General features: G+C 40.3%; 2 protein-coding genes across 2 annotated transcripts in view; one reads left to right on the plus strand and one right to left on the minus strand.

Moving 5' to 3' along the window:
* The first annotated feature begins 4,013 nt into the window (after positions 1-4,013).
* Positions 4,014-21,461, plus strand: part of GPR156 (G protein-coupled receptor 156) — a 70,099-nt gene continuing 52,651 nt past the window's right edge. Inside the window, exons 1-2 of the mRNA XM_039477230.2 lie at positions 4,014-4,485; positions 4,688-4,824. Coding sequence (XP_039333164.2) covers positions 4,390-4,485; positions 4,688-4,824 — 233 coding nt within the window. The 5' untranslated portion in view covers positions 4,014-4,389. The remainder of the gene's footprint in view (positions 4,486-4,687; positions 4,825-21,461) is intronic.
* On the minus strand, positions 16,405-16,865 carry LOC120367155 (large ribosomal subunit protein uL24-like). Its single transcript, XM_074403501.1, has one exon. The coding sequence runs from the start codon at positions 16,840-16,842 to the stop codon at positions 16,405-16,407; it is 438 nt and encodes a 145-aa protein (XP_074259602.1). The 5' UTR covers positions 16,843-16,865.

A 21,461-nucleotide genomic window follows, 5' to 3' on the forward strand; every position in this document is an offset into this window, starting at 1 on the left:
AAAAAAAAAAAAAAGCGAGGGCGGGGGGAGATGTTGAGGACAATGGAGAAAAAGGAAGATCAGAAAATCATTTACAAAAGCCAGAGGGAGTGTGAAGCAATTTTAAATGAGGTCAGATTTTTGGATAATTCATATTGCTATGTTTTTAAGTTAACCAGTTTCTTTTTGCAATGTCTGATCCATTGTATTTTTATTTCAGATATTATATTGTTATCTCTAGAAGTTCTAGTTGGATCTGCTTTTTATCTTTCACTTCTCTCTTCATTTTGATAATGTTTTCCTTTATATCTTAAAGCATATTTATAACAATTGTTTCAAAGTTCTTGTGTGATAGCTATATTACTTCTGTTATTTCTGTGTCTGATATTGTTGATCTATTTTTTTAAACTTTATGGTTATATGTCATATTTTTTTCATTTCTTTGAATACCTGGTAATTATTTTGAATTTTACATTGTTGAGCACTGGATCTTGTTATATTCCTTTAAGAGTATTGAATTGTGTTCTGGAATGCAGTTAAGTTTTTACGGATCACTTTTATCCATTTGAGACTTTCCTTTAGGGTCTATCCAGAGTAACCTCTAGTCTAGAGTTAATTTATTTTTAGTGCTAAGATGTGGCTTTTCTGAGGATTCTATCCAATGTCCTGCATATTGTGGGGTCTCTCCACACTGGCTGATGGGAACACAGGGTAGTCTCAGCCCTGTATGAGCTCCAGGAATTACTCAGCTGTTGCCTATCAGTGTTTTTTTTTTTCTCCAACTTCAAGTAGTTTCTTCCTACTCATATCCAAATCAGTACTCAGAAAAAGATTGAGGGGATTCTCTGCAGATTTCTCAGGGGCTCTCCTTATTCTCCGTATCTCCCTCTTCTTCATTACTCTGCCCTGCAAATTCTAGCCACTTCAACATCTTCAAATTCCAATCCATTCCCCTTACCTCAGATGGAATTCTAGGTTCTGATTGGTTTTCCCTCTGTGTGCTGTGACCTGGAAATGACTAAGGTAGTATCTCTTAGAAAGATACCCCAGTCTTGTGGCATCTGTCATACAATGCCTGAAAATAGTTGTTTCATGTGTTTTAGGTAGTGTTCAAATTGTTAACCTAAAAAAGCAATTCCCACAGCAGTTAATTCTTCCCATACAGAAGCAAAAGTTCTACCAACTGCAAAACAACTTGTTAAAAGATAGTATTTGTATGAGTGGCTTTTAAAGGTCATAAATAATGTGTAGAAGAATAGAGATTTTTGTAACAAAGATATAGGCCTATATAGAGGGGTGAACTTGCAAATGACCATCTTGCACTTGGGAATAGTGTCTGTTTTTCTGATCCTAATCACTGGTAAGGATTCTATAATCTCTGTCAAATAAATTTCAACCACTACCCTGCATGGCCTTGGGTCTATTACTGTCTGTGACGTAAACAGTTTCTCCCGAGAGACTTTGTTGAGAGGGTACAGGTGGAAGGTAGCTTTTGGAGGGGCCTGGAAGACCTTTCCCCTTGTGCTTTGAATTCTATATATATCTTGTGGTCAGATGCATCACCATTACCTTCTCTGATAATTCCCCACGCACTTTCCCAATCACTAAAACTTTTTGAAACCATTCAACTCTTTCCTTTCAATGACTGAGCCTTTCATTGTTTCATCAGCTCCCCATGTGTGAATCTCTGAGAATGTGTGCCAAGTTTGGAGTTCAATGCCTGTCTCATGTGGGAGCCCAATATCATGATATATAAAGTTTCTACACTGGATAACCATGGACTGAAGAGGGGTCTAGCATTTAGAGTTCCACGCCAGTGAGTTTAGCTTATCCAAGGATACCTCTAGAATGTGCTCAGAAATTTATCCCAAGTCAGAGTTGCATTCTACAGGACTTAGGCTTAGTGGACAACCTCATCATATTCACAGAATCCCTCAAAGATAATTTAGGTTTAAGTTTGTCAGCCCATCTGGGATCCACAGTGTTGATCAGGGTTTCTCAACCTTAGCACTATTGACATTTGGGGCCAGATAATTCTTTGTTGTTCGGACTATCCTGTGAATTATAGTATGTTTAGCAGCATCCTTGGCATCTATGTACTAGATTTAAATAGCACCCTTCTCTTTATTTTGAGAACCACAAATGTCTCCAGAATTGCCAAATGTCCCCTAAAGGTACAAAATGGCATAGTTGAGAACGACTGGTATAGAGGCATTATGGCATGCCATGCTCTAGGAAGCCCACAGAAATGCAGCTCTGGGAACTAAAGCTGAAGAAACCCGAGAGGCCCATTGGTATCTTCTTGGAAGAGGTTAGTCCAGAGTGTCTGCCCCATGTGGAGTATATATTTGGGATGACATTGACCTTGGAATGTAAACTCCTGGGATTCTTGCCTCTGCAGATTTGGAGCAGGGTTTTCCTCTTCTCTGCTCTTCAGTTTACTTATTTGAAAATGAGGAATGGTGTTGTTTACATCACAAAACACTGTAGTGAGGACAAAATGAGGTTTTATATATACACACCCATACATATACATACACACTTCTTCCAAATGATATGATAATATATAAACATGGAATAACTGTTCGAATGTAAGTGTACTTATTTGTCACTATGATTAAAAGGGCAATATAGGAAAAATACATTTTCTTCCACTCCATTATGTCGTAATAGTCCTCCCTGTGGTTTGCAATATGGCTGTACGCTAGAAGGCACAATGGCAAATGTCTAACTTTAAAAAAAGAAAGAAAAGAAAAAATACCTTCCTAGCAATTAAAATCTCAACTAAATTAGAATGCAAATAGGTTTTTATATTTGCTTCTTAATTTTGCATTCAGTAATCTGACCAGAATACGCAAGAATTTAAATGCCTTGATGGAAGATGGTAGCTTTTAGTTCTCTTGAGATTTCATTATAATAAACCTAGTAAATAATTCAAGAACATATGAGAGGCCAATGAATGGCCAGCACCTGGTGCTATATTGTTCCTGCCTAAGCACACAGACTCCAAAGATGGCACTCTCCACCTGTCACTGTTGTTCTGGCTTAAACATGGGCCGTATGTTCAGTGGCTATTGAAATAATAGTAATTGATATTTTTGCCTAGTCCAATTTTCCTCCACAATCAAAGAAAACTGTGCTAAGCTGTTTTAAAAAACACAAAGCAGAAGTGGCAGCCTCTTTTAGATTACCATTGGTAAAATTTCAAATCTATTTTCTCTATTAAGGGATTGATTGCTTTAAAGAATTAGGGATCTGGCTATCTTTTCTACTGGTGCTAATTTGAACCTTTTTGCCTTTCTATCTTTGTTCCACAAGACTGAGCTTCTCTTTGGATCACATTATTCATATTGCAAGGATTTTCTGAGAGAAATTACACCATCCTCTGGCCAGTCACTCACTCTGCAGGAGTTCCTAGAGCTCCCCAGTTTCTCTCCCTATTGCCTGAGTAGTCTGTCTCACTCCTGTTAGTGTCACAGTTTAAATACAAACAAAGACTCTTGCAGACAGCTTGGGTACCTTTCTGTGACCCCAGCTGACTGGACATAGAATGTTCCTCACTGAGAGAACAAGAGCTAGAGTGACCAACAGATCATGTGTGGAGACAGCATGGGGCACCTGAACCCAGCACCATCCAGGATCAGATAGAACTTAAGCCATGAGCTGCATTGAAAAGACCTTGTGAGGGCAGGGAGTTTCCCAGTATGGAAGAAGGGTAAATGTGCCTCACAAGTCTAAGCTAAGGTCTTTCCAGTACTGGGCCATAAAAAGGATCTGAAGAGAAACTGCAGAGCTTTATCCCTAGAAAATGTTAGATATGTTTTATCTTTGTTTAAAAAATATTGTTTATTATGATGGCTTAAAATATGTTTGCTTAAATATATTTAATACCTTTGTAATATATATAATAAAGAGTGTAATAAAATATAACTAATTAAAATGTTATTTTAAACCTCTAATAAACCATTTACGTGTGGGTGCACGCGTGTGCACATTTATTTAACAGGTTTAATTGCTTTCCTTTCTTCAGGAATCAGTGAGGTTACTCGGAGGAGTGACTGCCATCTGGTGGTTAACTAGAATCATCACCTTGTGTAGCCTGATGGTTACTAAGCTGTCCACTCTTGACTCACATGGCATGCGCTGGCAGCAGGGGACCTCAGTTGAAGGACGTCTGATTTTGGAGGGTGTCCAATGAAGGATGTCTGATGAAGGAGCCTAGTGAAATAACCCTTTGCTTCTACCTGAATGTGTTTTCACTTTGGATTCTGAGCCTGGAGCCAGCTCCAAAATGGGGCCTCTGAAGAAAAGATTGGAGTTCCTCTTGTGTTTTAGTCAGAGATCTGCATCCCTTACCAGTGGGTAACCAAGACTGTGAATAAGCACACACCAACAGGGGCATGTAGTGACATGGAGCCTGAAATAAACTGCTCTGAATTGTGTGACAGCTTTTCTGGCCAGGAGCTGGATCGGAGACCCCTTCATGATCTCTGCAAGACAACAATTGTAAGTGAGCAGCCACAGGGTACCACTGGTGCTGCTGGGGAGGAGGAGACAGAGGGAAAGGAGGATGAGGAAGGGGAGGAGGGGGAAGAGAAACTGCTCATGCAGGATACATATTTCCCAGCATTGGTGACGATGGGGCAGTTTGTTTTTTACCTATAGAAAATCTTTCATTCCTTACAGCCTCTCCTTTTTCTGTCCTCAGACATCTTCCCACCACAGCAGTAAGACCATCTCTTCATTATCTCCTGTCCTCTTGGGTATTGTTTGGACTTTTCTCAGCTGTGGACTTCTGCTGATACTTTTCTTTCTTGCCTTTACAATTCGCTGCAGGAAGAACAGGTAAGCAGCCCAGTTTCTCATTGCACATAGCCTGAATCATGAAACCCAGAATGTTAGTATCTTTTGGCAGCAGAAGCTGCTAGCTGGTCTCCCACTACAGCACTAAGGCACACAAGAAGTTACCTCTGAAATAGTCCACCTATTGAGAAGGAGAGAGATGTAGGTCAGTATTGTGCTAACTACTGCAAGGGTATCCAAAGAAGAGAATGAAGAGTCTTCTCTATAATGGAGATAGAATCCTTCCAAGAAGGTGAGGTATTTATATTTAAAATGAAGACCATGCAGAAGATTCCAAAGCAACACAAAAGCTTGAGGAAAGCACAGTGCAACCAGTGTGGGTGAGTTAGGGTTTCTGCAAAAGCAGTGAAGCACTACTTCCTAGTTATTTGCTAGATAATTCTGGCTGACTGGAAAGTCACCGGCTCATCAAGGTGAGTATGGCTCCCAGGATTAGCAAAAGAAGCAAAAAGGTGATTTTTTCTGAAGGTACGTAACAGCATCTTGCCTTGGATGCAATTTCATCCTTCCTCAGGGCCCATCTCATCTCTCCGACCCCAACACTATACCCTTATCCTACCACAGCTGTCCCAGGGTACCTCCTGTGAAGCCCTGCTCCAGCTGTCTCCGTAGTCCACAGCTGACTTCTGGATGGAACCCACAATCAGAAATTTAAAAATTCCTCAAACTGGCCAAACTCATCCAGCCCCACTCCAGCCTTACCCTTTGTAGTGATGAAGTGTGTCATGCTCCATTGCCTGTGGATTTGACACTCAGATGAGAATCCGTCAGTTGCATTTTGGTTTGCAGTTTTGCCATGTTGGGTGTGGAGGACATGGAATTGTTAAGCAGCAGTGACTTGGTCCTTGGGTCAACTGCGGAATGGTGGTGATACGTGGCACTCCAACTAGAGTATACCCCAGAGACTGCCTCAGACACTTTTCATTCTTTCCCTCAAGCACACTATGCTTACTCCCATCTCAAGGCTTTTGCACTTACTGTTCCTCTACTGTTCCCTCTGCCTGGAAGTCCTCCTCAGATCTTCCCATGACTAGTTCCTTCTCATCTTACAGGTCTTGGCTCCAATGTCACCTCTTCAGAGACACCTTCCCTGATCATCCTATCTAAAGTAGCATCTCTACCCGTGGTCAGCCCCTCATCTCATTCCATGTGCTATCACCCTGTTTTATTTTGCTGATGGCAAGCATAGTCTGGTGTTACCATATTTATTGATTTACCTGTTTGTTGATTGCCAGTACCTCCTATCAGAATGGAAGTCTGTGAACACATGGACTTTACCTATCCTGTTGTGCTCACTACTGTGTCTCCAGCATTTAGAACAGACTCTGGGATATAATAGGTGCTCAGTAAATATGCATTCAGTGATCCTGGGAGGAAAGAGATTTAAATTCCATTGGTGGCTGCTGACAAGAAAATGACTGGGACAATCATGCATTTCAAGGTTAGAGAACTATGGAGTAGTCTTATCAGCTGTAACACGTTTCTATAATGCAAAGTAATACTCAATTTGTATTACTCAGTTGGTAATAATAAGAAAATTATGTCATTGTTTCATACGTTACTTTTCTCCCAGCATGTCAATGGTTTAAACATTCAGGGGCAAGCCTTCTCACAGCTAATTAAGGAGGCCTTAAGCTTGGCAGTTCCTTCCCTTAGGGAAAGTAGTGCCTGGCTTAATGGCTTCAAGAACTTGTGTCTTCTCTACAACATGAGGCTGTAGGAGTAGTTGAAGAAGCAGAGAAGACATTTGTCTTATGTTTAAAAACTTCAGTTGATTGTTTCAGAAATCACAGATCCAGAGCAGATTTTTAATTTTTTGACAATGTTATCTATTGGAGGTGAATGCCCCTGAGGACCTGTGTCTTAAGATTTAAGACTGTAGAAGTTGACTTTGATCCTGAGTACAAATGATAGTGGACATTTACTGGGTGGCAGTGTTTTAGTTAGAAGAATTAATATTTTCTTAATATTCCTGTTACAGAGTTAACTGTTTTGAGTGTTATAACCCCATCCTATTTTCCCCATAACCAATTATTTTTACGTATAATTTTGCAGAATACAAGGTTTATCAAGCATTTATATATCCTGTTAAAACAGGAACACCTGTAAACAGCATTATTCTAGAAACCCCTCTGTTTCTTTCATTCTGTTAAAGAGTTTTCTGCCTGTTTTGTGTGCAGTGGGAGCATGACTTGGCATAAAGAATAAAATATTAAGAGGCACTGTGGATAAAAACACGTTTTGCAAGTAAGTGGCTTACAAGGTCAGACTAGGAAAGATAAAATAACCTAGCTTCAAAAGTGTTTTATTGAACAATAACACTTGTTAAAAGATACAGCGTCACACTCAGATGCTTTATATCATTACAATTCTGTGGTCTCTAAATTTGTGACTCTGTGTGTGTGTGTGCGTGTGTGTGTATTCATGTGTATATACGTGCAAGAAAGAGGAAGAAAAATATTTTAACACAATAAAAATAATATAATAATGTTTAAATCCAGTTGCAGATATTGAATTTTTGATAAAAATTTCAAATGTAGGCCGGGCGTGGTGGCTCAAGCCTGTAATCCCAGCACTTTGGGAGGCCGAGGCGGGTGGATCACGAGGTCAAGAGATCAAGACCATCCTGGTCAACATGGTGAAACCCCGTCTCTACTAAAAATACAAAAAGTTAGCTGAGCATGGTGGTGCGTGCCTGTAATCCCAGCTACTCAGGAGGCTGAGACAGGAGAATTGCCTGAACCCAGAAGGTGGAGGTTGTGGTGAGCCGAGATCGCGCCATTGCACTCCAGCCTGGGTAACAAGAGCAAAACTCCGTCTCAAAAAAAAAAAAAAAAAAAAAAAGATTTCAAATGTAGTCTACAACAAAAACCAGTAAAGATAAAGAAAACTTGAACATTATCAACCAGCTTGACCCAGTTGACATTTATATTACCTTTCACCCAACAACAGCAGAATACATATGCTTTTCAAGTACAAATGGAACATTTACCAAGATATATCATATTCTGGACCATGGAAAAAGTCTCATTAAATTTAAAAGGATTCAAGCCAGGTGTAGGGTGGCTCACACCTGTAATCCCAGCACTTTGGGACGCTGAGGTAGGTAGATCACCTGAGGTCAGTAGTTTGAGACCAACCTGGCCAACATGGTGAAAACTGTCTCTACTAAAACTGCAAAAATCAGACAGGTGTGGTGGCATGCACCTGTAATCCCAGCTATTTGGGAGGCTGAAGCAGGAGAACCCGGGTGGCAGAGGTTGTAGGTGTCACCCCAGCCTGGGGTGACAGAGCAAGACTCTGTCTCAAAAAAAAACCAAAAAAAAAAAACAAAAAAAAACAAAAACAAAAAAACTTTTAAAGGCTTCAAGTCATATAAAGTATGTTTTCTGACAACGGAATTAAAATGGAAATCAACAACAGAAAGATCTCTGGAAAAATCCTGAAATATTTAGAAACTAAATGGAACACTAAAATTATGGTCAAAAAAGAAAAGGAAAACTAGAAAATATTTAGCAGAATTAAAATGAAAATTCAATCTAAGTTTTATTGGATGCCACTAAAGCAGTACTTAAGGGGAAATTTAGAGCACTAAATTCCATATTGGAAAAGAATAAAGGTCTCAAATCCATGATCTCAGCTTCCACCTTGCAGACAGAAAAGAAAACAAATGAGACCCAAAGTAAGTAGAAGAAAGGAAATAATAAAGATCAGAGTAGAAGATAAAATAGAAAATAGAAAAAAATAGGAAAAAAGTCAGTAAAACTAAAAGCTGACTATGAAAGATGAGTAAAGCTAATCAACATCTAGCCAAAGTGATCAGAAAAAAAAAGAGAAAGATACAATTACCCAAATAAGGAATGGGAGAGGTAACATCACTATAGCTCCTACAGATATAAGGGATAATAGGTGATGTTGTAAACAACTATGGTAGGCAGCCTCTAAGATGTTCTTCAGTGCTTCCTACCTCCTTGTAGTCACACTCCTATGAAATCCTCTCTCCTTGAGTATGGGCTGAACGTATTGACTTCCTTATTAATGAGATGTCACTTTTAGCATTAGGTCACAAAAACTGTGGCTTCCATCTTGAATCTCTCTCATTGTCTCACAAAGTCACTCTGTGGGAGACTAGCTGTTGTGTTATGAGCTGCCCTGTAAGGAGGCCCACATTGGCAAGGAACTGATGTTTCCAGTCTGTAGCCAGCAAGTGCCTGGGGCTTACTAACAGCCATGTCAGTGAACTTTGAAGCAGGTGACACCTTGACTGTATTCTTATGTAAGAACCTGAGCCACAGGCACCCAGCTAAGCTGTGCTTTAGAAATATTACAAGTTCAACTTAAACTCTTCTAAAAAACTGAAAATAAGAAAGTAATTCCCAACTAATTCTATGAGGACAGCATTACCCTGATATCAGAATTGAACAGACATTAGAAGAAGAAGAAAAGAAAACTATAGGCTAATATGTCTTATAAACATAGATTCAAAATTTTAAATAAAATTTTGACAAATTTAGTATGACCAAATGTTAAAAAGAAAATGCATCATCACGACAATGTGAGGTTTATCTCTGGGATACAAGGTTTGTTTAACATCCAAAGATTGATCAATAATTTACCACATTTACCAACTAAAAAAGAAAAATATATGATCATCTCAGAAGATACGGAAAAAAATTTGACAAATTGCAACATGCATTTCTGATAAAGTCTCAACAAACTAAGAATAGAAGATAACTTCAGGCTGGGCGCGGTGGCTCAAGCCTGTAATCCCAGCACGTTGGGAGGCCGAGGCGGGTGGATCATGAGGTCAAGAAATCGAGACATCCTGGTCAACATGGTGAAACCCCATCTCTACTAAAAATACAAAAAATTAGCTGGGCATAGTGGCGCATACCTGTAATCCCAGCTACTCAGGAGGCTGAGGCAGGAGAATTGCCTGAACCCAGGAGGCAGAGGTTGTGGTGAGCCGAGATCATGCCATTGCACTCCAGCCTGGGTAACAAGAGCAAAAACTCTGTCTCAAAAAAAAAAAGATAACTTCCTCCCCACAGTGCAGCACAGCTGCTGTGGCAGATCGTGGCCAGACTGCTTCTTTAAGTAGGACCTGTTCCATCCCTCCTCACTGGGCAGGGCCTCTCTGTGAGAATTTCAGCAACTCCAGCCAGGGTTTTATGTACAGAAGTCTGATCTCTCTGCGACAGAGCCCTTTGGGGGAGGGGTGGCCACAGTCTATGTGGTTCAGCAACTTAGCCTTTCCTGCCTGCTGGCTCTGGAGAGTCTGGTCAGTCTGCACAAAAAGGGTTCCCCCCAGCACAGTGCACCCAATCCCCCAAGGGGCAGCCAGACTACCTCATTAAGTGGGTCCCTGATTCTATTCCTCTTGACTGGGTTGAGACTTCCCAAAGCAGTCCCCAGATATCTCTTACAGGAGTGTTCAGGCCAGCATCAGGTTGGTACCCCTCTGGGACAGAGCTCCCAGAGAAAAGAGCAGGCAGCCATCTTTGCTGTTTTGCAGCCTTCACTCGTGATACCTCCAGGTGCAGGATGGACCCAGGTGATTAAGGTCTGGAATGGATGCCCAGCAAACCACAGCAGCCCTGCAGAAGAGGAGCCTGACTGTTAACAGAAAAACAGGAAGCAGCAACAGCAACATAAACAAAAAAGACCCCACAAAAACCCCATTCAAAGGTCAGCAATCTCCAAGATGGAAGGTGGTAGATAAGCCCACAAAGATGAGAAAGAATCAATGCGAAAATGCTGAAAACTCAAAAAGCCAGAGCATCTCTTCTCCAAATGATTGCAATACATCTCCAGCAAGGGCACAGAACTGGGCTGAGGCTGAGATGGCCAAATTGACAGAAGTAGTCTTCAGAAGATGGGTAATAACAAACTTTGCTGAGCTAAAGGAGCATGTTCTAACACAATGCAAAGAAGCTAAGAATCATGATAAAACATTGCAGGAGCTGATAACCAGAATAGCCAGTTTAGAGAGAAACATAAAATACCCAATGGAGCTGAAAAACACGACATAAGAAATTCACAATACAATCACAAATATCAATAGCTGAGTGGAACAAGCAGCAGAAAGAATCTCAGAGCTTGAAGACTGTATTTCTGAAATAAGACAGACAAAAATAGAGAAAAAAGTATGAAAAAAAATAAAACCTCCAAGAAATATGGGATTATATAAAAAGACCAGACCTACAACTGATTGGGGTACCTGAAAGAGATGGGGAGAATGGAACCAAGTTGGAAAACACACTTCGGGATGTCATCCAGAAGAACTTTTACCAACCTAGAAAGACAGGCCAACATTCAATTTCAGGAAATGCAGAGAACTCCAGTAAGATACTCCACAAGAAGATCAACCACAAAACACGTAATCATTAGATTATTCAAGGTCAAAATGAAAGAAAAAAATGTTAATGGCAGCCAGAGAGGCCAGGTCATCTACAAAGGGAAGTCCATCCAGACTAACAGTGGACCTCTCAGCAGAAATCCTACAAACCAAGGAGACTAGAGGCCAATATTCAACATTCTTAAGGAAAAGAATTTCCATTATGCAGCCAATCAAAAACGATGAGTTCGTGTCCTTTGTAGGGACATGGATGAACCTGGAAACCATCATTCTCAGCAAACTGACACAAGAGCAGAAAATCAAACACTGCATGTTCTCATTCATAGGTGAGTGTTGCACAATGAGAACAAACACATGGACATAGGGAGGGGAGCACTACACACTGGGGTCAGTTGAGGGGGGAAGGGGGAGGGACAGTGGGGGGTTGGGATTTGGGGAGAGATAGCATGGGGTGAAACGCCAGATATAGGTGAAGGAGAGGAAGACAGCGAATTACACTGCCATGTGTGTTCCTATGCAACAATCTTGCATGTTCTTCACATGTACCCCAAAACCTAAAATGCTATTTAAAAAAAAAGAAAAAAAAAAGAATTTCCAACCCAGAATTTGATATCAGGTCAAATTAAGCTTCATAAGTGAAGGAGAAATAATATCCTTTTCAGACAAGCAAATGCTGAGGGAATTTGTCACAACCTGGACTGCCCTGCAAGTACTCCTGAAGGAACTATTAAATATGGAAAGGAAAATCTTACCAGCCACTACAAAAACTCACTTGAGTACCCAGACCAGTGACACTATGAAGCAATCGCATAAACAAGTTGGCAAAATAAACATCATGATGACAGGATCAAATTCACACATAACAATACTAACCTTAAATGTAAATGGGCTAAATGCCCCAATTAAAAGACTCAGAATGGCACACTGGCTAAAGAGCAAAGACCCAACAGCATCAGCAAAGACCCAGATGCTATCTTCAGGAGACCTATCTCAAGTGCAGAGACACAAATAGGTTCAAAATAAAGGAATGGAAAAAAATTTACCAAGCAAATGGAAAACAGAAAAAAGCAAGGGTTGCAGTCCTAGTTTCTGACAAAATAGACTTTAAACTAACAAAGATAAAATAGGCAGGGGCAGTACATAGTAGTAAAGGGCTCAATTCAACAAGAAGAGCTAACCATCCTAAATACATATGTACCCAATACGGATTCATAAAGCAAGTTCTTAGAAACCTACAAAGAAACTTAGACTCTCACACAATAATAGTGAAAGACTTTAATACTCCCCTGACAATATTAGACAGATCATCAAGACAGAAAATTAACAAAGATATTCAGGACCTGAACAAAGCTCTGGATCAGGTAGACCTGATAGAAATCTACAGAACTCTCCACCCAAAAACAACAGAATATACATTCTTCTCATCCCCACATGGCACTCCAAAATTGATCATATAATCAGAAGTAAAACACTCCTCAGCAAATGCAAAAGAACTGAAATAATTACAAACTTATCTCCAACCACAATAAAATCAAATTATAACTCAAGATTAAGAAATTTACTCAAAATCACACAGCTGCATGGAAATGAACAACCTGCTACTGAATAACTCTTGGGTAAATAATGAAATTAAGGCAGAAATCAAGAAGTTCCTTGAAACTAATGAGAACAAAGAGACAATGTACCAGAATCTTTAGGACACAGCTAAAGCTGTGTTGAAGGAAATTTATAGCACTAAATGTCCACATCAAAAAGCTAGAAAGATCTCAAATCAACAACCTAACATCACAACTAAAAGAACTAGAGAACCAAGGGCAAACAAATCCCAAAGCTAGCAGAAGACAAGAAATAACCAATGTCGGAGGGGAACTGAAGGAGATAGAGACACAAAAAAAATTTCAAAAAATCAACAAATTCAGGAACTGTTTTTTTTTTTTTTTTGAAAAAAGTAATAAAATACACTGCTACCTAAACAAAGAAGAAAAGAGAGAAGAAACAAATAGGCACAATGAGAAATGATGAGGGTGATATCACCACTGACCTCACAGAAAGACAACCATCAGAGAATGCTGTAAACACCTCTATGAACATAAACTAGAAAATCTAGAAGAAATGGGTCAATTCCTGGGTGCAAACACTTTCCCAAGACTGCAGCAGGAAAAAATTGAATCCCTGAATAGACTAATAATGAATTCTGAAATTGAGGCAGTAACAAATAGCCTACCAACCAAAAAAAGCCCAGGACCAAACAAATTTACAGCTGAATTCTACCAGAGGTGCAAGAAGCTGCTACCATTTCTTCTGAAACTATTCCAAACAATTGAAAAGGAGATACTCCTTTCTAACTTATTCCAGGAGACCAGCAACATCCTGATTTTCTTGATAAATGGATTTTATTTTGTTGCCCATGAGTTTTGTGTCTTCTACCTAGTTGCTCTGTTTTTATGTGGAGATTCAGGAATATCTAAAACCTGTACTACTACTGCTACTATCACCTTCCTGAAATTATTTGTCTCTTTTTAAGTCTAAATAATTTATATGAACACTTTTTAATTTTCTACACATACAATCAAGTGTACAACTTACATACACATAAGTTGTCTTCTCATACAATCAAGAATTATGTGTAAGTAATGTGTTTTCCTCCTTTCCAATCTTTAGTCAGTAATATTTGATAGTCCTTTTTGCTCCAGCTTTTATTTTGTGGTCCACACTCTCTTCAAGTGTGTACAAAGAGTGTCATCAGCAATACCCATTTGTTACTTGCAGAACCAAATTTCTCTTGGCTTTAGATAAAGAAAGGCACTGCCCCTTGAGGCAGACTTTACTGCATCTTGCCAACTTATAGCATCCCTGTGGCAAAGAATACAGAGCATAAGAAGAATCCACATGCATGGTGCTATGCTCAGGAGCCCTAGCTTAGGAAGAGATGGTGTTGGTGCTCACCCACCAGGCATGAGCAGAGGAGAAACAAACACATTTCCAGGGTTTCTTAAATTCCACTCTTACCCATTTATGTACATGAATTGAGGCACTCCAAGGAGCATGACTTTATTTAAGGTAGTGCCATAAGTATCTCTTTTAAAATTTAAAGGTCTATTCTCAACGCAGCAGCTAGATTTCCTGTTATATATAAGTCAAGGTGTGTCATTCACAGTTCCCATTCCTGCAATGGTGCCCCGTAACAGAATAAAAGCCCAAGTCATTATACTGTCCTATATGACCTCACATGATCTGGCCCCCATTACCTTGCTGACCTTATCTACTCCCACTTTCTACCTAATCTACTCTGCTCTAGTCACACTGGTCTCCTTGCTTTTCCTTGAACACTACAGATGTTCCTGTCCCTGGCCCTTTGCATTATTTCTTCCTTCTGCCTGGAATGGTTTTTACCTAACGGCTTTTTCCTTATGCCTTTCTAGTCTATTCTCAAATGTTACCTCCTCAGTGACGCCTTCCTTGGTCGAACTATCTTGAATAGCAACTACCACTCTGACAGTCTCCATTCACTGTCCCTGTTTTACTTTTCTTCTCTAATCACTAACATCGCAAATATTTTACAATTTACTTTATGTCTTGCCTGTTCCCCCTCCAGGAAGCCAAAGTCCATGAGGGAAGTTATTTTTGCCTACTTTGTTCTTTGATGTAACCCCAGCAGTTAGTATCTGAAACATTGCTGGCCAATTCAATAAATATTTATTGAAACAATAGGTACATTTGTAAGAATCTATGAGAAGGCCTTCTAAAAGTATAGAACTCTGTGACCAATAGTCCATCAAAAGCAGACAGCTTTACATGGCATACTAAGATTGAAAGGATAGTTGAGAATGAAGGGCCACAACCAGGAGGGATGAGAATCCGGGGCTCTGGATGTCATGCTTTGGGTTCCTAGAGGGAGGATTTACCAAGAAAGAGGAGAACAGTGGAAAGCAACTGCTTACCTAGGGCACAATTTTTACATAAAGTTGACGCTATCTTAAACAGTTAAAGAATGAAAAAAAATGATCATCTAAGAACTGACCTTTATCATCATAGTCTACCATATTCTAGGCCAGTTAATTTGTTCATTTGGGAAACAGTGTGCAGTCCAGGCACAACGGAAACACAAAAATGAATAAACTCAAGGAGTTCATTGTCTGGTAAGGGAGACAGAGCCCTGCTTCTCTCAATCCAGTAAGTGCCATTAGCTGTGATGGGGTAATGACAGCCATGACTATCTGTAACAAGGTGCACAAAGGAGGAGGGTGTGACCACTTCATCTGGGGCTGATATTGATATAGGCCTTACTGCAAGATGGACAGACAGCATCAGAAGACTGTGCAGAAACTATTCCTATGCATTAACCTTTAACCTACCTCATTAACTTCTGCTGACTAACTCATATTCCATCTGGCAGCCAGTAACCAAGAAGGACCTAATTCCTGTTCATATTTCTAGATCCTTTTTTGTTTTTGAGACAGAGTCTCTCACTGTTGCTCAGGCTATAGTGCAGTGATGTGACCTCAGCTCACTGTAATCTCTGCCTCCTGGGTTCAAGCAATTTCCCTGCCTCAGCCTCCAGAGTAGCTGGGATTACAGGCATATGCCACCACACTCAGCTAATTTTTTTTTGTATTTTTAGTAGAGATGGGGTTTCACCATGTTGGCCAAGATGGTCTTGATCTCCTGACCTCATGATCTGCCTGCCTAGGCCTCCCAGAGTGCTAGGATTACAGGCGTGAGCCACTGTGCCCAGCCAATTCTAGATCTTTTCACCTCATTTCTGCTTTGCACTTTTCTCCTGTACCATTCCTACATACCGGTGGCTTTGTTTTTGTTTGAGATAGGGTCTCATTCTGTCACCCAGGTTGGAGTGCAATGGCATGATCTTGGCTCATTAAAACCTCTGCCTTCCAAGGTTCAAGCAATTCTCCTGTCTCAACCTCCCAAGTTGCTGGGATTACACGCATGTGCCACCACACTCAGCTAATTTTCATATTTTTGGTAGAGAAAGGGTTTTGCCATGTTGGCCAGGCTGGTCTTGAACTCCTGGCCTCAAGTGATCTGCCTGCCTTGGCCTCCCGAAGTGATGGGATTACAGACATTAGCCATCGTGCTTGGCCAGGCTTTTGACCTCATGATATACCTCCTAATTTTGGCTCTATGCCCAATCCCCTGTAATTTTTTTTTCCAAGTTTTAATCAAAGCTTGTATACAAGATTACTTCATTCCTGCATCTTCTCAATTGTTTCTTCCTTGTATTTGCCCTTTTCCTTTCCTCCTTGGTGAGATTTGGCTTTCCGTTCAAGGATCTTTTTGCGGTCTTTGTCCAGTTTTAGCCTAGTGATAACCACCTTGCTGGAGTGAATGCCTACATGGATAGTTGTGCCATTAGCCTTTTCCCGCTGCACCCGTTCAATGTACATTACGTATTTCTCCCTGTAAACCTGGACTACTTTGCCAATCTGCTGACCTTTATAGTGTCCTCGTACAACCTGAGCGTCATCATCCTTTCGGATGGGCATGGATTGCACGTTGTACTTCTGTCTCAGCTCTTTGGAAAGAGGGGAGGACATAATCTTCCTGCGAATGTGGGAAGGTGCATTGAAATGCCTTTCGCGATTCTTGCTTCGGTCGGAAGTCACAAAGGGATTGAACTTCATTTTGGCAGCTCCCGCTTAGTTGATGGCCGCAAAAAGGAAGAGCTTTTTTTTTTTTTTTGAGACAGAGTTTCGCTCTTGTTACCCAGGCTGGAGTGCAATGGCACGATCTCAGCTCACCGCAACCTCCGCCTCCTGGGTTCAAGCAATTCTCCTGCCTCAGCCTCCTGAGTAGCTCGGATTACAGGCACGTGCCACCATGCCCGGCTAATTTTTTGTATTTTTAGTAGAGACAGGGTTTCACCATGTTGACCAGGATGGTCTCGATCTGTTGACCTCGTGATCCACCCGCCTCAGCCTCCCAAAGTGCTGGGATTACAGGCTTGAGCCACCGCGCCCGACCAATCCCCTGAAATTGATAATCAATACAATATTTTCTTTCTATGAACCTTAGCTTCCTTTTTGGACAGGGCCTTGCAGGATCTGCTCTTGGTCACTCTGTCTCATTCAGTCCTTAGTCCTGAAACACTAGCCCCAGATTATGCTGTATGGCTGGTAATTATTCTAGGCCTGACTAGTTCCCCTTCTTCCTTCTTGGCCAATAACCACCAAACCAGTGACTATAAAGAAGATCCCAGAAATTCTAATAGTGCATGACAGTGTGAAAACTTTCTTTTAGCCAAAAGAATCAGTGCTGCTTTCCTTTATTCCCAATCACCTTCCCTTCAGCTCCAATTACTCAAACCACAAAGAAAATCAATATGAAAGCAGCACAGCTCCTATCCCTGCAGCAAGGTATTATTTTTAAAATGCTATTGAGGAAAACCCCACCAGAATGTACTTTCTGGTTTCCTCATGTTTTTTCAATAATGGAAAACTATGTGAAACCTGGGGAGTCAGATTCTGAGAGGGTATAACAATAATATTCTGAGAACCATGACGCATGTAGAATGTTGGAATTTCTGAAAGCAGAGAAGACAAACTCAGCAGGGTACCTGAAAGTATGTAACTCTATTCTGCCAGGTGCAGCACAGAGGACCTACATGAGGACCCTCACTAGGAAGGAAGTTGTGGTGAGAACATATATTTCAGCCATTCAGCAGTATCTGTGTCTTTGACTGCCAGACTAGCCCAGGGTGCAGGTAGAAGTTGCAGGTGCCTCCATGCACAGTCCCCAGTGTTGGAGGGAAACCTATCAGGGGCCTTGAGCAGCTATGTACATTCTTGCTAGGTATGCCAAGAAGGAAGGCTCTGACTGCTCTTTATCCAGGCCATTTCTCAGGGTTGTGTTTGCAATGAGCAACCTTGAGGGATCAGGTAACATCTTCCCTTAGAGAAAGAACAGGCTTGTTACAACTCACTATAAAAGCAATGGATTTACCAGGGTCAGGATTCTTCTCCTTAAGTGGTAGCCCACTGTTTGTGTGCAAACATCTATTATGGGACTTTCATTACCCTCTTGAGATGTGGGGCATGAAACTAGTAAAAGTCCAAGATTAAGTTCTGATTACTACTTTTGTCACCATAAGCAAGTGTTTTTTTCTCTGACCCAAGAGTCTCATGTCTTTAGCTAATATCCATCAAACATTACCAGGCCAACTTGTTGACTTGCATGTAAGGTAAAAGCTCATATCCTATACAAATTCTTGTTACTCTACCTTCTTGATTTCACAGACAGTAAAATCGCAGATACTGCTGTGGAAATGCCACCTTTAATCATGAGAAGTAGCAATATGTAAATAACAGCTACCATCTATAATCATTATCACAAGTGACACTGAAATAAGGTTTCAGAATAAAAGATAGTTCTTTAATTGAACAAGTTTAGCTTTATGCAGAACTTACAACAATGCCCTGGTGCATTTCAGAGGAGGCACCAGATGTGCTTCCCTTTGGGCCTGAAATATTTGCATTTTTCTAAGAGTTAAGTTATTATGGCCCTTATTAAGCTGTATGAGGAATCTAGGAAAAAGAAACCATTATCCCATATCAATCATTAGTATTGGCTGGGTGTGGTGGCTCACACCTGTAATCCCAGTACTTTGGGAGGCTGAAGTGGGCAGATCACATGAAGTCAGAAGTTTGAGACCAGCCTGGCCAACATGGTGAAAACCTGCCTCTACAAAAAAAAAAAAAAAAAAAAAAAAAAAAAAAAAAAAAATTTGTTAGTATCAAGCAAAGTGATCAGATAGGTTTTAGCACAACTAACAAGGCCCTTTGAAAATGGACACTAGATAAGTGTGTTTTTTCCTCCATGAGAACCTGCTCAGAAAAATAAGAATATATAATAGTTTTACTAGCTTTATGGAGGTATAACTGAGTGTATAACATACATATTTAAAGTGTATGATTTGATAAGTTTTGATATATATATGTACTTGTGAAATACCATAATCAAGGTATGAACATAACCATCACCCCAAAAAATTTCCACATTCCCCTTTGTAATCCTTCTTTCCTGACTCTTTACCAACCCTATTCATCCACAGGTAACCACTGATCTGCTCTCTGTCACTACAGATTAGTTAACAATAGATTAGTCTAGTTTTGTGGAATGGGATTTATATAGCATGTAGTCATTTTGCCTGGCTTCTTTCACTCAGTGTAATTATTTTGAGATTCATCTTTGTTCTTCCAAGTATCAATAATTTATGTTTTAAATTGTTGAGTGGAATTCTATTGTATGGATATGCTACAATTTGTTTATCCATTCACTTGCTAATGGATATTGTGCTATTTCCAGTTTTTGGCTATTACAAAGAAAGCTCTATGAACATTGGTGTACAAGTCTTTGTATGGACATACAGTTTCCATTACCCATTTCTCCTGGGTAAAAACCTAAGAGTGGAATAGCCAGATCACATCATAGGTGCATGTTGAACTTTTAATGAAACTGCCACAACCAGGCTTGGTGGCTAATACCTCCAATGCTAGCACTTTGAGAGACCAAGGCAGGCAGATTTCTTGAGCCAAGGAGTTTGAGACCAACTTGGGCGACATAGTGAAACCCTATTTCTATAAAAAAAAAATTAGCCAGGCGTGGAATAAATAAATAAACTCCCAGAATGTCTTCCATAGTAAAGTGGTCGAACCAAATTAGGTTCTCATTAGCAGTGTGTGCCAACATGCAATTTACTCAGTCTTTTAAATTTTAACCATTCTAATAAGTGTGTAATGGTATTTTAATGTAGATTTAATTTGCATTTCCTTAATGGCTAATGGTATTGGACATCTTTTCATATACTTATTTGTCATCCATACATCATCTTTGGTGAAGTATCTGTTGAAATCTTTTACCCATTTTAAAATATTGAATTATTTTCTTATTACAATAGTCCTCCTTATCTGAGAAGGATACATTTCAAGACGCCCAGTGGATGCCTGAAACCATGTACTGAGCCCTAAATATACTGTTTTTCCCCCATACATAGATACCTATAATAAAGTTTAATTTATAAATTAGACACAGTAACGGATTGGCAACCATTACTAATAATAAAACAATTATGTATTAGTCTGTTCTTATACTGCTATAAAGGTACTACCTGATATGGAATAATTTATTATTTATTTATTTTTTATTGCATTTTATGTTTTGGGGTACATGTGAAGAACATGCAAGATTGTTGCTTAGGTACACACATGGCAGTGTGATTTGCTGCCTTCCTCCCCTTCTCCTATATCTGACATCTCTCCCCATACTATCTCTCCCCACCTGCCCACCCCCCCATCCCTCTCCCATTTCCCCCCAACAGACCCCAGTTTGTAGTGCTCCCCTCCCTGTGTCCATGTGTTCTAATAATTTATAAAGAAAAAGAGGTTTAATTGACTCACAGGTCTGGATGGCTGGGAAGTCCTCAGGAAACTTACAATCATGGCAAAAGGCAAAGGGGAAGCAAGACACATCTTCATAAGGTGGCAGGAGAGAGAGCATGCAGGAAAAAGGGCCAGATACTTATCAAACAACCAGATCTCATGAGAACTCTCTCACTATCATGAAAACAGCATGAGAGAAACCGCACCTATCATCCAATCACCTCCCACCAGGTCCCTCCCTTGACATGTGAGGATTGTAATTGAAGTTGAGATTTGGATGGGGACACAGGGCCAAACTGTGTCAAATTATAACAGTATGTCAGCATCACTACTCTTGAACTTTGGGGCCACAGCAAAATAAGTTACTTGAACACAAAGTGCTTTGATACTATGACAGACAATCTGATACCAAGATGCTACTAAGAGACCAACAGACAGGTAGTGTATATGGTGTGGATGTGTTGGACAAAAGGAGGATTCATGTCCCGGGTGGGCCAGAGTGGAACAGTGTGAGATTTCACCATGCTCCTCAGAAAGGTGTGCAATTAAAAACCTACAACTTGGTTATTTCTGGAATTTCCGACTTAGTATTTTCAGGCCATGGTCAACCACAGGTAAGTGAAACCCTGGGAAGCAAAACCACAGATAAGGCAGCACTACTGTATTGCATTTTTAGAGGTTATTTTGTTTTTAGATGGAGTTTTACTGTTGTCGCACAGGCTGGAGTGCAATGGAGCAATCTAGACTCATTGTAACTTCCACCTCCTGGGTTCAAAGAATTCTCCTGCCTCAGCCTCTTGAGTAGCTGGGATTACAGGTACCTGCCACCACGCTGGGCTCATTTTTTTGGTATTTTTAGTAGAGAC

Source organism: Saimiri boliviensis, chromosome 8, assembly GCF_048565385.1.
Source record: "Saimiri boliviensis isolate mSaiBol1 chromosome 8, mSaiBol1.pri, whole genome shotgun sequence".
NCBI lineage: Eukaryota > Metazoa > Chordata > Mammalia > Primates > Cebidae > Saimiri > Saimiri boliviensis.

Coding starts and splice junctions, on each gene's coding strand:
- LOC120367155 (XM_074403501.1), bottom strand. CDS start 16,842: ATGAAGTTCAATCCCTTTGTGACTTCCGACCGAAGCAAGAATCGCGAA.